Source organism: Arachis ipaensis, chromosome B9, assembly GCF_059453495.1.
Source record: "Arachis ipaensis isolate K30076 ecotype BB chromosome B9, ASM5945349v1, whole genome shotgun sequence".
Classification (NCBI taxonomy): domain Eukaryota; kingdom Viridiplantae; phylum Streptophyta; class Magnoliopsida; order Fabales; family Fabaceae; genus Arachis; species Arachis ipaensis.
Window position 1 is genome coordinate 24766813 of NC_142444.1, and position 19929 is coordinate 24786741.

Here is a 19929-nt window from a genome sequence, read left to right on the forward strand (position 1 = left end):
TAATGAGTTAAATCATTTTTTTAATTTAAACTATTAAATTCTTAAAGAGTTTATTTAGATTTGATTCAATTAATGAGTTAAATCATTTTTTTAATTTAAACTATTAAATTCCTAAAATTTTAAGAATTAACTTAAGAGTTTAATAATCATACTTGTATGATTTTTTCATTGCATCCATCATATTGTTTATTGGACAATATTATCTATAAATGCACGGGCAATTCACCTAAATAAATTGTTTGACCTTTAAAATTATGTAAATATATTGTTTCTAAAACGAAGACGCAAATACATTGTTTCACATGTCTATGAAAATCGCTACTGGTAGTAGCGGTTTACACAAACACAGAATCTGCTGCTGTCAGCCGTGAATTACGTTAAGTTGTGGCAGCATGGAAACAGCTGTTGCCTGCCGCGGTTTCTATATGATTATGATTGGTCATAAACCGTGTTTATGTGCATTGGGACACGTGTGTAAACCGTTAGAGGCAGCAAATAGTTTGTATTTTTTGGCATAAGACAACAAAGTTGTACAAATAAAAAAAATTCATTTAGCTAGAACCTCAAATACAAATCAGCAGCAAAAAACACAACCCATGTTCCAAACTCTCCGAATCTCCTTTGGTTGATATAAATAAAAGAGAATGAAGTGATTTTTAAAGAGAAAAATATATGATTTAGTGAACTTTTGGCTAAAAATAAATTATTTTATTATTTATAAATTTTAAAAGAGATGAGAATAAAAAAAAATTAGTCTTGATTTATATAATTTAATACTTTGAGTATTGTATTTTTTTATTTATAATTTGGTCTCACTTTTAATAATAAATACAAATAAAAAATTTATTATATGCATATTTATATTTTTTAAATTATATTGTGAAATGATAAATTAAATTTTTTTATTTATGATATTATTTAACTAGTATATACCATTAATTATTTGTTTTGTAATTTTTTTTAGATAAAGATTAGTTTTACTATTTGTTTTCATACTCAACGTAAATCGCTGCTGTCTCTAGCGGTTTACACACGTGTCCCAATGCACATAAACCGCTACTGGTAGTAGCTGTTTATGACCAATCATAATCATGCAGAAACCGCGGCAGGCAACAGCGATTTTCATGCTGCCACAACTTAACGTAATCTGCGGCTGGCAGCAGCGGATTCTGTAAACCGCTACTACCAGTAGCGATTTTCATAGATATGTGAAACAATGCATTTGCTTCTTCGTTTTGGAAACAATGTATTTACGTAATTTTAAAGGTCAAACAATTTATTTAGGTAAATTTCCTAAATGCACTATCTTTAATAATAACAACAATAAAAATAATTGAATGATCATGATAAAAAAAAAAAAAGCAAAAATTAAAATATGTTACAGGTAGAAAGTTAACATTTTTTGGAGTATATTATTTAGAAGTGTCTCATATCTTATGACTATAAAATTAGGAACATACAACATCACCTTTCTGGAGATGTGTTTGAACTGTAAGTTGCGGTATTTGCAAAACCACTTCACCTTCAACTTAAAATGGGTTCAAATTTAAAATATGATGGCGAAAAGTTACTTTTTGATCTCTTTTTATAGATAATTTTTGTAGCTGCTTCTTAGAAGGCTTTTTATTCAACCTTTTTGAATTATATGTAGTTGACTTAAAAAATTTGTTGACTCAAGAAATTTAACGAGTCATCATTAAAATCTCTTAATTGTTTATAATATTATAAGAAATAATTTGATAATAATGTTTTCTTATAAAGTCAAAATTAAATTTTTAATGTGCAAACGGGTTGGGTTTGATTGAGCTTGAAAATTTTAATTGAGAATCGAATTGATTAAATTTAATCATTTGGATTGGATCAGATAAAAAAAATTTTTGGGACTATATCCAAACCAATTCAACTCACCCAATTGAAAATTAAATTTGTAAAAAACTGAAAAAAAAATGAGAAGAAAATGGTTTGATAAAGTTATTTTTTATCGTTCATAAATATATACAAGTATATAGAAGAATTTTTTTTTAATGTAGACGCATAGAAAATATGATAATTATAAACTTTATACACCTAGCTAATGACACTGATACCAAATTTAGAGTTTTATATATTTCAAAAATTTTATCACAAAAATGTAAATTCCTTTTGCAATATTTTCATAAATTCAACACTTTAGAATATCAAAAACCCCACTAACATAATCTCAAAATTCCAACAATTCATATTATCATAAATCCTATAATAATAAAAAATACTAAAAGACCGTCATATTTGATCAATATTAACTAATATTTTAGTCAATATTCTATTTTTATACTATCACAATTAGGGTTTAAAATTTAAAATATTGACTAAACATTAGTTAAAAATAATAAATTTTATTCATTATATATCATTATTAAAAAAAAAACAATTCGTAACACACACAAGCCAAAATAAAAAAGTTACGTTGACCATTTATATATCTCATTGGTCAAATCCATATATGATACATCAAATTATATCCAAAAAAAAATCTCCCAATAAGTAACTATAAAAATTTGTCACAATTCTATTAAAAAATAAGCTTTTTTAAAATAAATTAAAAATAATATTTATTTTTAAAAGTAATAATCTTTATTTTTAATTTATTTATGAAAAGTCTTAAAAAATAGCCTATATATATATATATATATAAATTTTTATTTTACAACTAAGAAATATAATAAATTAAATGGAATATAAAACAAAGAAATGAATATGAACTTAAGAGTTCTGATTTTAGTAAATAATATGAACTAAGAAGCATTATATTTAAAAGAATGAAAAAAAAAATATGCCAATTTATTTTTTAAGCTAATGGCTCGTGAATTCATGATATTTTTTATTTTTTGGCAAGTCACGGCTTAATAGTGTCAAAATACAATAAAAGCAGACCTAAATTTATAATTTTTTGAGTAAAGGACAAATCCGTCCCTGACCTTGTTTACCGCGGACATTTTCGTCCTCGAGGCTTAGGAAATACGTTATCGTCCCTGACCCCTAGAAAACAGGACATTTTTACCCCTCCGTCAGAGTGTCTCCGTTTAGCCCTGACGGAAAACGATGACGTGGCCCCGTGGCGCTGACCTGGCCTTAACGGGGTGCCACGTTTGCTTGGCTTTCCAAAAGAGGACAAATATGTCCCCAAAGCCCAAAACGTTGCCGTTTCTCCCCCCTCCCCAATCTATGAAGTCGTGGAACCCTAATCCTTCGAAGGCAGTGTGAGAGTGAAGCGGGTGAAGGAGGAAAGGGAACATTGTGACCATGGGATCCGAGGGAGTGTCGTCAAGCTCGAGAAGAGGCCCAGTTCGGGACGCCAGTGATGGAAAGGAGGGTGTGTCACCAAGGTGCTTCTGTGGAGAAAACGCAATCCTGTTCATGTCGAGGACGAGCAGCAATCTGAACAGATTGTTTCTGGGATGTCCCTTTTATAAGGTAAGCAAAGGACATTTGTGTAACTCCGTTTGTGTTAGGGTTTATCCTCAATTCCAACCTTTTCTGAGCCTTGAGGATTGATTCTGTGCAGGTAAGACAACCATGCTGCAAGTTTTTTTTGTGGCTGGACGAGCACGTAGCCGGTCTTGGTGTTGGTGTTACAAGGTACCTGGGAAAGGAGGGAATTCTGCATGGTGAAGAGCCTCTCAGGATGAAAGAGATGGAAAACAAGATGTTGTTGTTGGAGAAGAGGATAGAAGCGTTAGAGGTTAAAAAGAATCAAAATGGGTGGATTATATGTGTGTTGTTTGTTATCCTGATTTTTGCTTTATTTAGTTGTAAGTAATGATGTAAGGTTGGAAAAAATACTGGGGAAAAAATGTATGAATCATTTGTGCATGTGGCTTCACAGTTGATAAATTTTTGTGTGTTACATAAGTTGGCAAAATCACAGTTGATAAAAGTTGGGAAAGAAATGTTTGTGTGTAACATAAATTGGCAAAATCACAGTTGATAAAAGTTTCAACAACTGATATTCATAGTATAAAAGTATACATTCATCATCTACTGACATCAAAATAAAAGGAATGCTACCATTAACATGTCATTTGTTGACAAGTGCTGTTTTAACTCAAAATAAAGACCCAAATCAAAACAAGGTAATTGTATGTAGAAGTTGTGGTAATCAGTTACATTGGGGAGACTAAACAAAAAATATCATAATATCTTCAGCCTTCACTCATGTTGATTCCCTGGATGCTGGGTCAGTTGGTGTTGTTATTTGGGAGACTTCCTGAGATGCGGCTTTCTGCGTTGCGCTAGACTGTCCTTGCAGCAGTGGTGCCGGTGGCCTGAAGACCTTCTGCTTTGGTCTGAATTTTGATGGTTTCGGATGAGAAGTGTTGCTAACAATCTCTGGAGCCTTGCCTGGAGCATTACATTGAGGGGTTGTACTTGGGGCTGGTGGCCTGAATGGAGTGACTGTTGGTAAAGGAGGTGCTATGACAAGCGTGGATCTAGTAACCCTGGTTGGAGCTGCTGCATCATTTGCATGAGTTGGTCCTGCTGCACTTGTAACCTGCACGCAAGAGGAGACCAACCATTGGGAAAAAATTTAAACGGCACCAACTGTGATTCAGACAACTATGTATATCAACATCACAAAGAGCTCAATTTAAACAGTTACAGTGTTTGCTTGATGCAGGGGTTGTGTGTTGGCTTGTTGGCTGCTTGAAGAATCCTGGAGAGTTAATGAACATGTTGTATTAAGACATGCTGATCCTTAACGAATTCATTACTAGGACACATAAACCCCTGAACTATATGGCAATTAGACAGATAAGTCCCTAACATAGTCATCACTAAGCTTACCATTGGGGTAATCCATACCAGAAACATACAATCCAAAATTACAATGCAGGGTGTAATCCATACCAGAAACATACAATGCAAACTTACCATTGGGGGTGGAGCTGACTGGGACAAAGGAAGCACAACTAGTTCTTGAGAGCTGCATCCTCCTTTCTTCTTAGACTTCTTAGTCTTAGGCTTCCAGTTGGGGTTTGATGGAGCTCCCTTGCAGGTTTTATAGTTGTGGCCCTTTTCACCACACTTACTGCAAGCCACCGAGAAAGACTTCTTCAATTTTCCACCTTGCATCAATGGCTCAGCAGGATCTTTCTGTCTGTTGTGAACTTTTGGCCGGCCAATAGGTCTCTTGATGATGGGGGGTTCTGGTTGTGAGTACTCAGTACGAGGCCAAAATTCTTGACTGGGGACTGGTTTGATGCAGTGTGAGTATGTCCTTCGAATTGATTCCATACACAACCAAGGGTGGACATAATCTTCCGCCTTGTCACGCCTCTTCACAATAGCAGCAAGTGCATGTGTGCATGGCATCCCTTGCACAAAAAAATGTAATCAATTTGATCATATAGCAGAGACTAGTTAAATTACAGGTGATGAAGAAATTAACAATGTAACTAACAGATTATAAGTAGATTTTTGGATTACCAGTAAGTTGCCATCGATTGCAGGAGCAGGTATACTTAATTAGGTCCACATCTACCTTGCTTCCTTTGCGGCTCACTTCGAACCTTTTTCTTTCATTATCTCCAACCCACTCTGCTGTCCACTTCGTCCCAATAGTAAGTAATCTTTCCATCCTTTTTTGCTGTACTGGTGCAAGTTTACCAGGGTGATTTTCCAAAACCCGCTTGTGATTTACCATCCTCCTCATCAGGTAACACCTGATTTCTTCGCACATAGTCAGGATCGGCTTGCAGCGGTAATTAACAATTTTGGCGTTAAAGACCTCACACATGTTGTTAGTGAGGTTATCAACTTTGGGACCATGTGAGAAATAAGCCTTGATCCAAGTCTCTGGCTCAAACTTGGAGAGGTATTCCCAAGCTCCCTGATTCACTGCCTTCAGCCTTTCCATACAGTCCTTGAACTCAGCAACTGTTGTGCATCTGGCACACTCCCAGACAACCTCTCTTATGTATAAATCTTTGAACCTATTAATGAATTTCTTCCACATATGCATCACGCAGTTCCTGTGCCTGGCGTTTGGCATGACTTCCTTTAGGGCTGGGAGTAAACCCTGCATTGAACATGAGCAGCCAACAATCATAGCTCAGCAAATATATGAAGTGCGAAATAATGAACCAATAATGCATCATACCTTTTGTTGATCTGAAATGAAGTTCCAGCCATGGTGTACATCGTCTCCTATGTCAGCCTGGAGGTTAGTCAGGAACCATTTCCAGGCATCCTTCGTCTCAGCCCTCACAACACCATATGCAACAACATAGAATTGGTTGTTTGCATCTTGGGCAACTGCTGCAAGAAGCCACCCCATGTAGTATGTCTTCAGAAAGCATCCATCCAGGTGCAGCAAAGGCCTACACCCATCCTTGAACCCTCGCTTACAGGCATCTAAGCATATGTATATCTTATCAAAAACAGGGGGGCTTCTGGAATTGACATTAGTTCCAACCTTGCAGTAGATCCTGGATTACTGCTTAAAATCTACTCACAATAGTCCCTTGTCCTCTTGTATTGTTCCTTCTCGTTTCCCATAATCTTTTCCCTAGCCTCAACAACTGCTCTGTACACCATCTTAGGATGGGGAGCCAAAGAAAAATCCTCCCTTAGGAACTCAGTTGCCTCCCTAGTGGTCATGTGTGGTTGGGTAGCCATCCTCTTCACAATTTTCCTGCTGATCCAATGCTGGTCAGCTGCGTTACTTCCTAAATCCCTTGAACAGGTATGATTTGGCTGGTACGTCTTAATTTGGTAACATTGCAGAGTTTTGTTGTAAGACAGATGGACCAAGAAGTTGCACTCCTCATCCTTGCAGCCCACTCTCACTCTCTCCCTATCATTCTTGATCCACTTAACCTCCCTACCTTCGGCAATGAATGAGTCCTTCACCACATCTTTAAACTATTCAACACTAGCAAACCTCATCCCTAACTCAAATCTGCCCTGACCATGAGCATAGTCATCATCAAACTCTAGAAATTTGTGGCCTACACCTTCATCCTCTGATCCCATAGATGTGTTCAATTCCTCGGACTCGTACTCAAACATGATTTCCTCAGGCTCTGTGGGGACTTCACTTACATAGTATCTCCCTACGTCTTCTACTCCAGCCCTATTGTCACCACCTCCTCCATCACTAGGCCCAGTAGCTGAGTCCATTCCACCTTCACCAGCTGCCCCTGTTTTAGTCTGACAGCTATCATCTCCACTTGGATTCTGGCTTTTACCACCTTGCACCTTCTTCTTACCCTTCTTATACTTATCCTTCACCCCTTGTCTCTTTGTGACTCTCTTCTTCGGGGTTACCACCTTTTTTCTTGGCTCCCTTACTCTTTTCCTCTTGCCACCAACAGCCCCTATACTACTGTCAGAATCACTTCCATCATTCTCCAACCCAGCTGGTGGAGGTTTATATAACACATCTTCGGTGCTCTCATAGCCATCATCCGACGAAGAGGATGTATTCAATTCCTTTAAAATTTCATCCACATCCACTTCATCATCACCATCCTTGCCAGCGTCTTCTACTACCTCCGGAGCATCAACGGGGTGGTCAAAGTAAATGTGGAACTCAAGAGACTTTTGGTCCTTCAATAAATTCTCCCGCATTGCATTGATCCCTGCGTCCCCGGTTAACTCGTTCAGCCCAGACTCAAGCAACCCACTTGTTCGATCATACCAGTAAACTGCCTTGTACGACTGGTATCCCAAACCCTTGAACAACGTTACAAGATCTCCGAAGTTCACAAAATCTAGGTCCATCTTCAGGAACCTCTCCTCTTTACCATTCTCATAAACAAGAACACCATCACCACCTTTCACGAAGCTACCTCCGTGGTGAAAAACTGGCACCACAAATACATCCACCATCTGAAATTTACCAAGAAACAACAATGTCTCAGTACTACATTACATTCAAAATTTATTACAGAACCCTCCTTGCCCTAACACAATACCTCCTACGACTACTTGCCACCATGCTCTAAAAACCAATTTTAGCCCTCACTACACCACTATTACAGACACTATCAACATGCACGCATGATCACTTCACCATTACTACAAACCACGGAAACTTCAGGAGTAAGGAAGGCGATCTTACCTTGATTGGAAGACGGCAGTGCTAAAGTGATGCAGTAACCTTCTTTCTTGCCTCCGACAGCTTCTTCACTGCACGACGACTGCTCTTCCACGTAGTGCAATTTTTGGAGGGAGAAACAGGGAGAGGGATTCTGATCGTTTTCGCGTTATGTGTATTGTGTGTGTGACTTATGCTTAGTTTCGAAAGGTTGGGTGGAAACGGCAACGTCTTGGGCTCTGGGGACATATTTGTCCTCTTTTGGAAAGCCAGGCAAACGTGGCACCCCGTTAAGGCCAGGTCAGCGCCACGGGGCCACGTCATCGTTTTTCGTCAGGACTAAACGGAGACACTCTGACGGAGGGGTAAAAATGTCCTGTTTTCTGGGGGGTCAGGGACGATAACGTATTTCCCAAGCCTCGAGGACGAAAATGTCCGCGGTAAAAAAGGTCAGGGACGGAGTTGTCCTTTACTCTAATTTTTTATGGTAAATATTGTTTCATGATATTCAGAACTGAGTCGTACAATGGTATATTATATTTTAGTAAAAGAGTAAACATCCAATTCGATTTCTGTCTATTTTAAAATAGGACAAGCTGATCCATATTAATAAATTACACCCGACTCGACCCTTGTCTCTAACAAAAGTGAGACAAGACGGCCCCTCCGTTATAATCCCTCACCAAAATTGACGGAAAAGTGTTACGTGGCATTCACCGACGTTGATGTGGAGGGTTACTCAGAGTTAAGTGTCACGTTGGTTTAGGAAGAATGGACAGGGATCGATTTGTCCCCCTCCATTCTCTAAAAACGACGTCGTTTCTGATTTTCTACTAAAATAAAATGTTGTAAGGTCACATATAACCCCCAAGCCCTAACCCTTATTTACAGAAATACCAAACACGTGTCCTCTTCTTCACTCGAAACAACAAACGTTTGATGGAGCACCTGGCAGTTGTGCTGAGTGCGTTGCTGATAAGGCCGCTGACAGGGTCCCAAACGACAACTATAACTGCATAATTGACTGTGTCATCATTAGCGGCATTGAGTGAAGGTAGCTGTTGTCACCATCCAGGTTGGTAGGTTTTATGGTTTCAAAATTTATTAGTATTCACTCTTTTTCTCCAACTGCATGTTCATGTTGGAGTGTTCATTGAATGTGTTTTTTTTTTTTTGCGTGAATGGTGTTCTGAAACTAGCTAATTAATTTGTTACCTAAATAATGTTGCTTGTGATTTGTTTAGATCACTGTTATAGTTGGATAATTAATAACTTGAAGTGAAATTTGATTAGATGTACATATTTGTAGATGTATGAGTTTGAAGTAGTTCCTGTTTTTCATCATGAAAAAAATTTTAAGAGAAATTCACAAGGTGAAATGGATTATGTTAATGGAAAAATGAAGAAATGACCACCTCTTGATATTGATTTGGTGAACTTCTTCGATTTGAAAGCTTTATTGAGGGAGCTTGGTTACACAAATTACAAGATCATGTATTGGTTTGATAGCATGACCCCTAATTTTGAGTTTGGTTTGCATGTAATGAAGGGTAATGCTGAGATAAATGAAACGAGGGATAACAAGAGTATAAATAAGCAGACAATCACAACCCCACCAAAAAATGTAAAAAAAAAAAAATTACATCAAAAATTCAGACATGTATTTCCACCCATTTTTAATCTACACTTCTCCAATTTGTTCTCTAATCTAATTAACCTATCTTCTAGCTCTTTCACTTTGTCATCTACTACATCACTCTATCCTTCAAACGGATTCTGCTTTTGCAATAATACCCCATTTGACATTGTCTTCCTAGCATACTCATTAATGAAGCAATATAATCATCTAGCCACGCAAAGAATGAGCAATAAAATTATGCAGTCTACAATATGAATTAAGTTTGTGAAATTAATAGTGAGTACAAAATTAAACTTGGATACTAATACCTATCTGGAATCAACACATTATTAAATCTTACATACCTTGAAATAAGGACAACGAAAGAATAATCTATCTGGATTGTTTTTAGTCCCAAACATGAATAGAATAGCATGAGACCCGCAATAGCACTTTGGGGAGAACCATCTCTTCTTCCTCCGAACCCGAACGCTCTTACTTGAGTTCATGTTGCAACTCAAATTATCACCTCCAATTTGCAAGTTCATCTTGTCCTAGGATTTGTCTCCAATTTTGTAGACCAAAGAGTAGGAAGAGGCTTAGGGTGCAATCATCCACCAAAATTAGATTTTGTTTCTGGGTAGATCTAGAAAACGACGTTGTTTTTAGAGAATGGAGGGAGACAAATCGACTTTTGTCCATTCTCCGTAAGCCAACATAGCACTTAACTTTGAGTAACTATCAACGTCGCGTCGGTGAATGTCACGTAAGACTTTTCAGTCAATTTTGGTGAGAGGTTATAACGGAGAGACTGCCTTGGCTCACTTTTGTCAGGAACAAGGGCTGGATCGAATGTAATTTATTGACAGGAATCGCCTTATCCTATTTTAAAATGGATAGGAACCGGATTGAGTATTTACTCCTAATAAAATACACCGAAACATGTGATAATTTTTCTATTCTATTACTACTATTCTATTTATAATAAATTCTAATGAGAATTTTTTTTAATTGGACTATAAACTCATTTTTAGATGTATCTCCAATTCTTGATCTATTTGTCGCCTTCCACACCTTGTCTTCCAGAACACAAGGCATCTCTTGTAAGCAGTGGCATATTTGCCATTTGGCGCTTTCTGCTCTATTGAACATCACCCTTTCTCTATTTTATATGTATGTTCTTGTCTTTCTCTCACTGCTCTTTGGAATTTTTTCCCCTGAAATTAAGTTATTGTTTTAGTTGTCATAGTGTTTTTTTTTCCAGCCAAAAAGTGACATTGTTGGTGTTGCTTCTACTATTTGATATTATTTATAAAGTCTTTTTTTTTATAAGGCATTTGAATTCTATTTTTCTCTCACAAGTTTGATTTTTGCATCTGACCTGTTTGATAAAATACCTGAACTATTTGAGCATTTATGCTTGTGGCTTTGAATTTCATGGCTAATTAATTGTACAATTTGGATATGTAGTTTTTGTGAATGTAATTTTAGTCATTATTAGTGACAGAATAGGGATTTTAATTAGTTTTTTATTTTTTTTCAAAAGGTGTACATTTAGTATTCATATGTATATTGATTCAATATTTTAATGTAAGATTTTTCTCACCTGTGTTCTGTCAACACCATTCTATCTTTGACATGTTCTCATGGTTCTAGCTACTATGGTAGATATAAAATTACTTTGTGAAATCATTTCAGTTTAACACTTAATTAAAATGGTGGTAGGACTTGCGAGTGATGGATGGTTTGGGTGGTGGTTACTAGTAATGTAGAAAGGATTCTATAGTATAAAGTATTTTTTTTTGGATATTCTATGCTATTAAATGTAGAATTGAGAATGGTTTGAAGGAATATGAGTATAGAGCTAAGATAGAGGGAAATAATTGATATCTCTTTAATTGTATTTGTTCATCTTATCACAAAAGATTAAAAAACATTAATGTATTTTTTTAGATTTTTAAATTCATTTTTGTGTTTTTTATACGGTTAGCAATGGTATGACAATAAAAATCATTGAAAGCACTTGTAAGTCATAATGCATACCAACATTTTATAACTTATTTTAAAGGTTTTGTCAAAGGTTGTTCAGAAGTCTTTGTAACTTCCTACTTCAAGAGGATCAAAAACTCAAATTATGTTGTCTCCTTGTGGCATTCTTGATTAGGTGGTTGGAACTAGTTGTAATGATGTTCTGACGTTCAAGCCAGAATAATTTTAAGTAAAGGTGTATTCCAAAGTTAAACTACTTACCCACTTGTCCGTTTTATAGTTTAGTTATTCATTTTTAAAGTTTTTCGCGCGAGTTTATGAGCTCGTAAACTATTCATAAAAGGGAATTCATGATATTTTATCGAAATTCTTCATCTAACTTCCGTAATGGTACCATGTTTTGTTGAGCATTCAAGATTCCTCTGTCACCTGTTTTTTATTGGACCATTCATTCTCTTGTCTTGGGTTGGCCCTCTAAGGTTAGCTTTTTCTAGTAAAGTCAACTATTTTTGGGCTAGTTTAATATAGTACCACAAACTTGGTATGACTTGGTACCAAAGGTTGTGACTATTTATAGGGATGACAATACTACCCAAATCCGTGGGTACCCCACCCTACCTCTATCCGTTTGGGATGTAACACCCTACTACTCAGAGCTTTACGCTTAAGCCGTAGAACAGAGGTAGTGTGGTGTTACGGACCTCTAAATAAAATACATACGTATAATAGAAAAAAAATATAATACACTAGGAGTCTTGAAAAAAACGGGTAAAGCAAAATCACAAAATAAAAAGCGCAACGCTCAGGAAACAGAATAACTTGCGTGCTAAGAAACCTAATGATCATAGATATGATAAAGCAAAAGAGTGGATAGATAGCTAAGAAAACAGAATAACTAGCTCTTGACTCAGCCCGCGAAATCAAGGCTGACCGGAGAATATTTACATACGTATATAACTATCCCAAAATACACAAAATAAGGAAATAAAACCTAACTCTCCTTAAACCTCTGAGAGGGACAAAATAAACAAGTTTCTTGGAGAGAAAGCTAAGTACATATATACATAAACTGATAATCAAAAGAACCCAGGGACCACTCTGCTTCAGGGATCCAGACGCCTAGCGAGGTGCCTATCGACCTGCATCTGAAAACAACAACACAGTATGGGGTGAGAACCGGATGTTGTCAGCATGGTAAAGGTGCCATGCATATAATATATAAGGTCCTGGGAATGCCAGAGGCAATCTTAGAACGTCGACACTCAGTTATAAAACTTAGATTCTATACAGAATCCATAAAAAGGGTAGGTGTTCTACGAAATTATAAACTTATCTACTTAAACTTAACTTTATCACCGAACCGATCCACCTTTCCTCCGCTCCTCCATCACCAATGATTTAGCAGAGACAAACAACCAAAAAATTTCAAGCACAAGTAGAAAACAGGTAGTGCAGGTAGCAAATATAATAATGAGCATATTATATATTCAGTTAGGCAATCCCAAGTAATACATAACAGACAAAACAAACAGAATGCACATGATGTATACCTGTCTTATGGCTGATGAGGCTCATTTTTTGGTTATCTAGCCAACCCGACAAGTCCGAAACCCTTATACCGTCCCTCATCGCACATCCCCATGAGTCTATGCATAGCTTTTCACATTTCATTCATAATTCATACATTCATTCATTCACATATAACTTACTCAATGGGGGATATCCATTCCCGGGATTTATACGTGCCCGATCACCCTTACGACGTAGGGTCAACAGAATATCGAGTTTCAACCTGGAACACGTGGTGGCAAGCCATGGTTCTGTCACCCAAAAAAACTCGTATCTCAGATATCATTAAATTCATAAGCCGCATAATATTCAAACCATTCACATTCATCATATAATCATTCATCTTAGCCATAGCAACATGTATTCATTTAGCTTTCACATCATTCTCTTATAATTCATCATGTTTACCCTTTTCTTCATCCCCAAGTTACCTCAATTTCCTAGCTTCAACTAATTACTAAGCTTAGTAATAAGATATAGGGTTAAAAGGATAAAAATAGAGGTTTAAAGGTTCGAAACCATACTTGAATCACAAAAATACAGGTGCAGAAAAACAGAGTGTGTGCGGACGCACACAAGTGTGCGTGTGCACAATTTGTGAAAAGCAGAGCGTGTGCTTGCGCACACCAGTCAGAAACTACTTAGTGTGCGTGTGCCTCACATATGTGAGCGCCACTAGCAGTATGCATACCCTTGTGTGTGCATGCGCATCATGGCATGCGTACGCACGTTTTCTGTAAAACACAAGGTGTGCGTGCGCACAAAGACGTGTGTACGCACAAATGAAATTGTTACTACTGCTGGGAGCATGCGCACATCAGTGTGGGTAGGCACACACCAGAAATTCTGATTCTACTGTACTTTAGAAAATTTCAGTTTTTTGCACAAGATTTCTGGCATCCATAACTTCCTCTACAGAATTCGGTTTTTCACAAAATTTATACTGTTATCAAGCTTATAAAACCCTCTTTGATTTGAAACAAATCTCATCTTCATCCAAAATTTGAGATTCGAATTATGGATCACCGAAGTTCATTAAAAATCAGTTTTTTCCAAAAATCACCAAACCCCTATTTTTACCAAAACCTTATTTCATACCTAAACATTTCACAACCAAGCATTACCAAAACTCAACTCCACACCTCCCATTCATTTTACAACACCACACCCAATACACTCAATTATTCAGTAACTCCCTGCATATACACATACATCTTCACAATTCCTCAACCCAAATCAATGACAAATATACTCATATATATATATATATATATATATATATAGTTCCCATGTCACACATACTAACATATACATTTAACCCTTTCATTCAATAATCACCAACAATAAATACTTCATCCCACTATCATGAATGGCTATATATATATATATATATATATATAGTTCCCATGTCACACATACTAACATATACATTTAACCCTTTCATTCAATAATCACCAACAATAAATACTTCATCCCACTATCATGAATGGCTCAACATTTATATCAAGAATTGCTAATTTATATCAAGTACACTAATTCAACTTCCATCAAACTCAATTGAATTCATCATCAAACACCAATACCACACTTTCAACAAAATCATCAAAGTACTACTCATTCTCAATATCATTTAATAATTTCATCAAAGTTACTAAACATTAACATAATTACACATTTCAACTTATCCTAAGGTCGTCTAGCCTAAGTTTTCACAAAGCATTATATATTAAATACGCGAAACCTAACCATACCTTGGCTGATTTTCACGTTTGGTCCAAGGCAACACCTAAGCCACACGCAAACAGCTTCACAATTTAAAAAATCACCAAGAATTGACACCACTCCAAGGCCTCCAATGTCCACAATTTCAAGTTCCAATTACATACACACCACCTAATACAAATATACAACACATATATACCCAAACTCTATCTATTGCACAAATTCAGAATTTAGGTAGAGTTATAGTTTTCTCACCTTACCCAAGCTTTGTATAAGCAAGAGTGAACGTTTTTCTCAAGCTAATTGGATCCTAATACATCAAAGAGTAAAGAAATTCAACACCACTCATAAATTTTTGAAAATTGGGGGAAAGGAGAGGCTGGAGTTTTAGAGTAGCTTACCAAAGAAATTGTTCTAATAGAAATTTAGAGCTCGACACGCTGGACGCGTAGTCGCAAACGGTGCGGCGATCGGAGCTCGGATGGAGAAGTTATGGCAAAGGGAGTTTTTGAATGAGGGTTTGGAAGCTTTGGGTGTTCTTCCTCCTCTATGAGTGTTTCCCAGCGTGAATGAGAAAGAGAATGGAAAGACGAAGTTGTGTCCTCACTTAAGGGATGGGCTCGATTGGACCTTGGGCCCATTTTAGGCCCGGTTCAACCGGTTTGGCCCGTCCAGCCCAATCTTGGGCCAAATTCTTCGAAATTAATGTCAAAATTCTCATTTTAAAGAGCTCTATCCTATTTTAATATAAGATTTTTATTTCTAATTTTTCTAATTAAAATTCGATTTATTGACTAATTATTTACTAATTTTAGCAGAGTTTACATGGGATGGATAATTACCTGCCCCGTATTGGGACAGATTTTTAGCGAGGGGTCAAATTTAGGTAATACCCGCTCCTACCCGTCTCGGAATATATATATATATATATATATATATAATTTTAGTATATAATACATGTAATGTATGTAAAATAATTAATAATATTGTATCATATTTAAGTTTTTACTTTAATTTATGTTATGTATGTGATGATGGTTATATAAATTTTGAAATTTAATTTTATTTGTTGGATTTTAATAATTATAGGGGCGGGGCTGATCAAGGTTCAACTTTTTACTACTCGCGAATAGGAGTGGAGCGGGTTCTATGCGGATTATTGTAGGGTAGGGAGGAGTCGGGTAGAGCAAAAATCCGCCTCATTGCTACCCCTATCTGTTTACAAGTACGAGACACTGAAATAGATATAGAGAGACACAAAATTATGTTTAGCCGATGAGACAGAGACATAGATATTGTGTTCTAAAATATTGAATTAATGTATTATGTCCTTAACATGAAAGATACTGAAATATTAGTAAAAGATACAATTTATTTTTCATCTTTCATTTAATTATTTTTATCACTTTTCATAATTATATTTTTTATCATCCTATTTTTCTTCTTACATTTTTTGTATGAAAAAAAGTTCTACCTTTTTGAGAATTCTTATTGCGATTTCAAAGAAATTTATTTCGAGATCCAAGTTGCTCTTAGCTCCCATTCTTTTTCTTAACCCGAGAAGGAGAAAAGACATTTGATTTGTATTGGCATTTCAAAGCTTCATCCTCAAAAATCAAGTTTTATCAGTTTAAATGTGGATGAGAAAGATGTTCCAAGAATCTTGTGTAAGTTAAGTCATAGATTGCTAATTATGCGCTAGTTGGCATTTTGGTTTGTTACCCCTAATGCTTCAGCAAAATTAGTTAGTCAATTACTATATATATATAGTTACAATAGCTATTAGGGTATTCATTTACTTTTTCTTTGAGAATTCATTCAGCCACTTTTAATATTGGTTCTCTGTTTACTTTCCTTTCTTTCTCTCCCTCTCGAATCGTCTCTCTTTTCACCTTCTCTCTACCCATTCTTTCTTTGTTCTCAGACTCATCTAACAGTGTTTGATGAGAGTGAAGCCTTTCTTTCACCAATTTCTACATGGTGTGGTGAACGTGGAGGAGAGCTGAATTTTCAATCAACGAGAATGAGGATAGAAGGCTCGAAATTTAACATTGTAGCAGATTCATCGATTCTTGCTTGTGGCTTCTCTTCTCTGTTCTTTCAAAGAAAATCTGCAAGTTCTTAACTATTTCAATTCTTGATTCTTGAATTTCAATTCTCAATTCTTGACCAGTAATGGCTTATAATCAAGAAGCAAGTTCTAATCCATTAGATGCTCAGTCAATCACAACTTTCTTTAGCCAAATCTCAACATTTCAAGCTCAGATGGCAAAGAACAATGTCAATCCAATGCAAGATCCATCTAGCCCTTACTACATTCACCCAAGTAAAAATTCTGGTAATCCTTTAATCTCAATTACTCTCAATGCTAGCAATTATGGTTCGTGGAGTAGAACAATGTTATTAGCTTTGAAAGGAAAGAACAAATTGAAGTTTGTAGATGGATCTCTCACAAAACCAAATGAGGATGATACACTATTTGAGGCTTGGGAAAGGTGCAATACATATGCAGTATCCTGGATCAATTTGTCATTGAGTCCCAAAATATTAGAAAGTGTGGTTTGGAATAATATTGCTTCGAACCTTTGGTAAGATTTGAAACATCGATATTTTCAGGGAGACAAGCACAGAGTGGCTGAACTTTAGGAAGAATTATTCTCTATGAGGCAAAATGATTTGAATGTGACTGCGTATTACACCAAATTGAAATCAAATTGGGAAGATCTAAACAATTTTAGACTGATACATAATTGCAAGAGATGTGAACTTTCGTGCTCATGTGGATTGGATGTGATACGGCAGTATACGCATGAAGACTGTACAACTCAGTTTCTTCGAGGTCTGAATGATCAATACTCCACCGTGAGGTCACAGTTGATGCTTATGAACCCAATGCCTGACAGAAATGCTGCCTTCTCAATGTTGACTCAACAGGAAAGACAATTTGGTGATAATTAAGAGTCAAAAGTTTTCTTCAACAAGACTAATTCAGGACTTCATCTTAGTGATGAGAGGAATTGAGGCAAAGACAGAGGAAGAGACGGATTTCAGGCAAAGGGAAGAGACAGAGGAAACCGAATGCAATGCACATTTTGTGATAAAATAGGACACACAATGAATACATGCTATAAGAAGCATGGCTTGCCCCCTTATCTGACACAGAGGCAAGTTAGCAGTATCAATTACATGGCTGCTGAACCACTAGATGAGAAGAAAAGTGATGAATTCAGTTAAAGCAATCTAAGCAATTGCCCAAAGAAAGTTAGTGATTCACCAAAATTTGATCTAAATTCTCACAAAAAAAAAACTATTATCAAACTTCTCAATGGACAAGAGGCTCATGTACAATCCTAAATTACAAATCAGATACAACGTTCCATAAACACCATTCTAATGAGTCAAGGTAAAAGTATCATTTTAAAATACAACACAAATATGTCATCCTTTGTTGCTGCAAAATCTTCCCTTTAGGTCATAGACACTGGGACAACTGATCACGTATATTTGATTTAAATAATTTTGAGTCATATATTCAAACCAGCCCCATAATTGTTAGAATGCCTGATGGGAGCCAAATGGTTAGTAGCACCATTGGTACCATTAGGTTCTCTAATCAATTATATATAACAAATGTGCTTTTTATTCCAAAATTTGACTTCAAATTGATTTTTGCGTCTAAAATAACTAATGAATTAGTGTCAAATGCTTATAAATGATCAAATTTGTGAGATCCAAGACCAAGCTATTTTGAAGAGGATTGGAGTAGCTAAATGTGCGGATGGATTCTATACTATGGATAGTCAAGCTGTTGTTGGCATTAACAAGCATGTAAATCACTTCATTCATGATTCAAGCACTTCACGACACACTTATGCAGCTGTTGTCACTTTGGACAGCAACTATGTGACTATACACATAGCAAATAATGTAACTGCACTCTAGCATTCACACTTAGGACATGTTCCATGGCATAGACTAGAAATCATGTACAAAATTTATCTTTTAGTTGATTGTAATGAGAACATAAATTATTGCAACTCTTGTCATTTGACAAAGCAAAAAAGATTACCTTTCTCTTATAGTATGACTGAATTTGTGAATTCTTTTGATTTGTTGCATGTGGATATTTAGGGCTCCATTTTTACCCCGTCTATGTAAGGAGAAAAGTATTTGTTGATGACAAAAGTAGATATACTTGGGTTCATTGTATGAAAGTAAAATTTGAGGCATCTAAAATTTTAAAGAATTTTGTCAAATTTGTGCAAACTCAATTTAACAAAATCATAAAATGCTTCAAGTTAGATAATAGACCTAAATTTGCTTTGAAAACCTTCTATGCATCTCAAGAAATTTTGTATCAAACTTCTTGTGTTGAAACCCCACAACAAAATGGGATAGTAGAGAAAAAATACCAACACATTTTAGGCATTGCTCGAACATTATTGTTTCACTCATCCATGCCTAAATATTTTTGGAATTTTGCTATTCGACATGCAGTGTACTTAATAAACATTCATCCTAGTCAATTTCTCAAAAATAAAATTCCCTTTGAAATTCTTTTTGGTACATTGCCAACTTTGTCAAATTAAGAGTTTTTGGTTGCTTATCGTATGCATCAACCCTCACCAATGGGAGATCAAAATTGGACCCAAGAGCTAGAAAGTGCATATTCTTGGGCTTTAAAGATAGTACTAAAGGATTTGCTCTTTTTAATTTGAATTTTAGAAACATTTTTATTTCAAGAAATGTTGTCTTCTATTAGGATTGCTTTCCATATCCTGTGATTTCTGATCATTCTCATCAATATGACCAACCTTAATTTGCATCCAACTTGCATGAAAATAACTTTGACCCCTCTATTGATGACACTTTCAACTTGTGGCACCCTTTGCTGTTCAATCCTGGACAAACTACATCACCAAACATTACAAGTGGGGACAATCATCTCCCG

General features: G+C 36.0%; 1 protein-coding gene and 1 pseudogene across 1 annotated transcript; one reads left to right on the forward strand and one right to left on the reverse strand.

Annotated features, from left to right (window-relative positions):
• Positions 1–4192: 4192 nt before the first annotated feature.
• On the reverse strand, positions 4193–6064 carry LOC148544049 (uncharacterized). Its single transcript, XM_088498357.1, has 4 exons — positions 5467–6064; positions 4912–5354; positions 4640–4693; positions 4193–4531 (listed from the first exon to the last, which is right to left on the reverse strand). The coding sequence occupies exons 1-4, from the start codon at positions 6062–6064 to the stop codon at positions 4193–4195; spliced, it is 1434 nt and encodes a 477-aa protein (XP_088354483.1).
• Positions 6065–17153: 11089 nt separating this feature from the next.
• LOC148544050 (uncharacterized) lies at positions 17154–18449 on the forward strand (annotated as a pseudogene).
• Positions 18450–19929: the final 1480 nt, after the last annotated feature.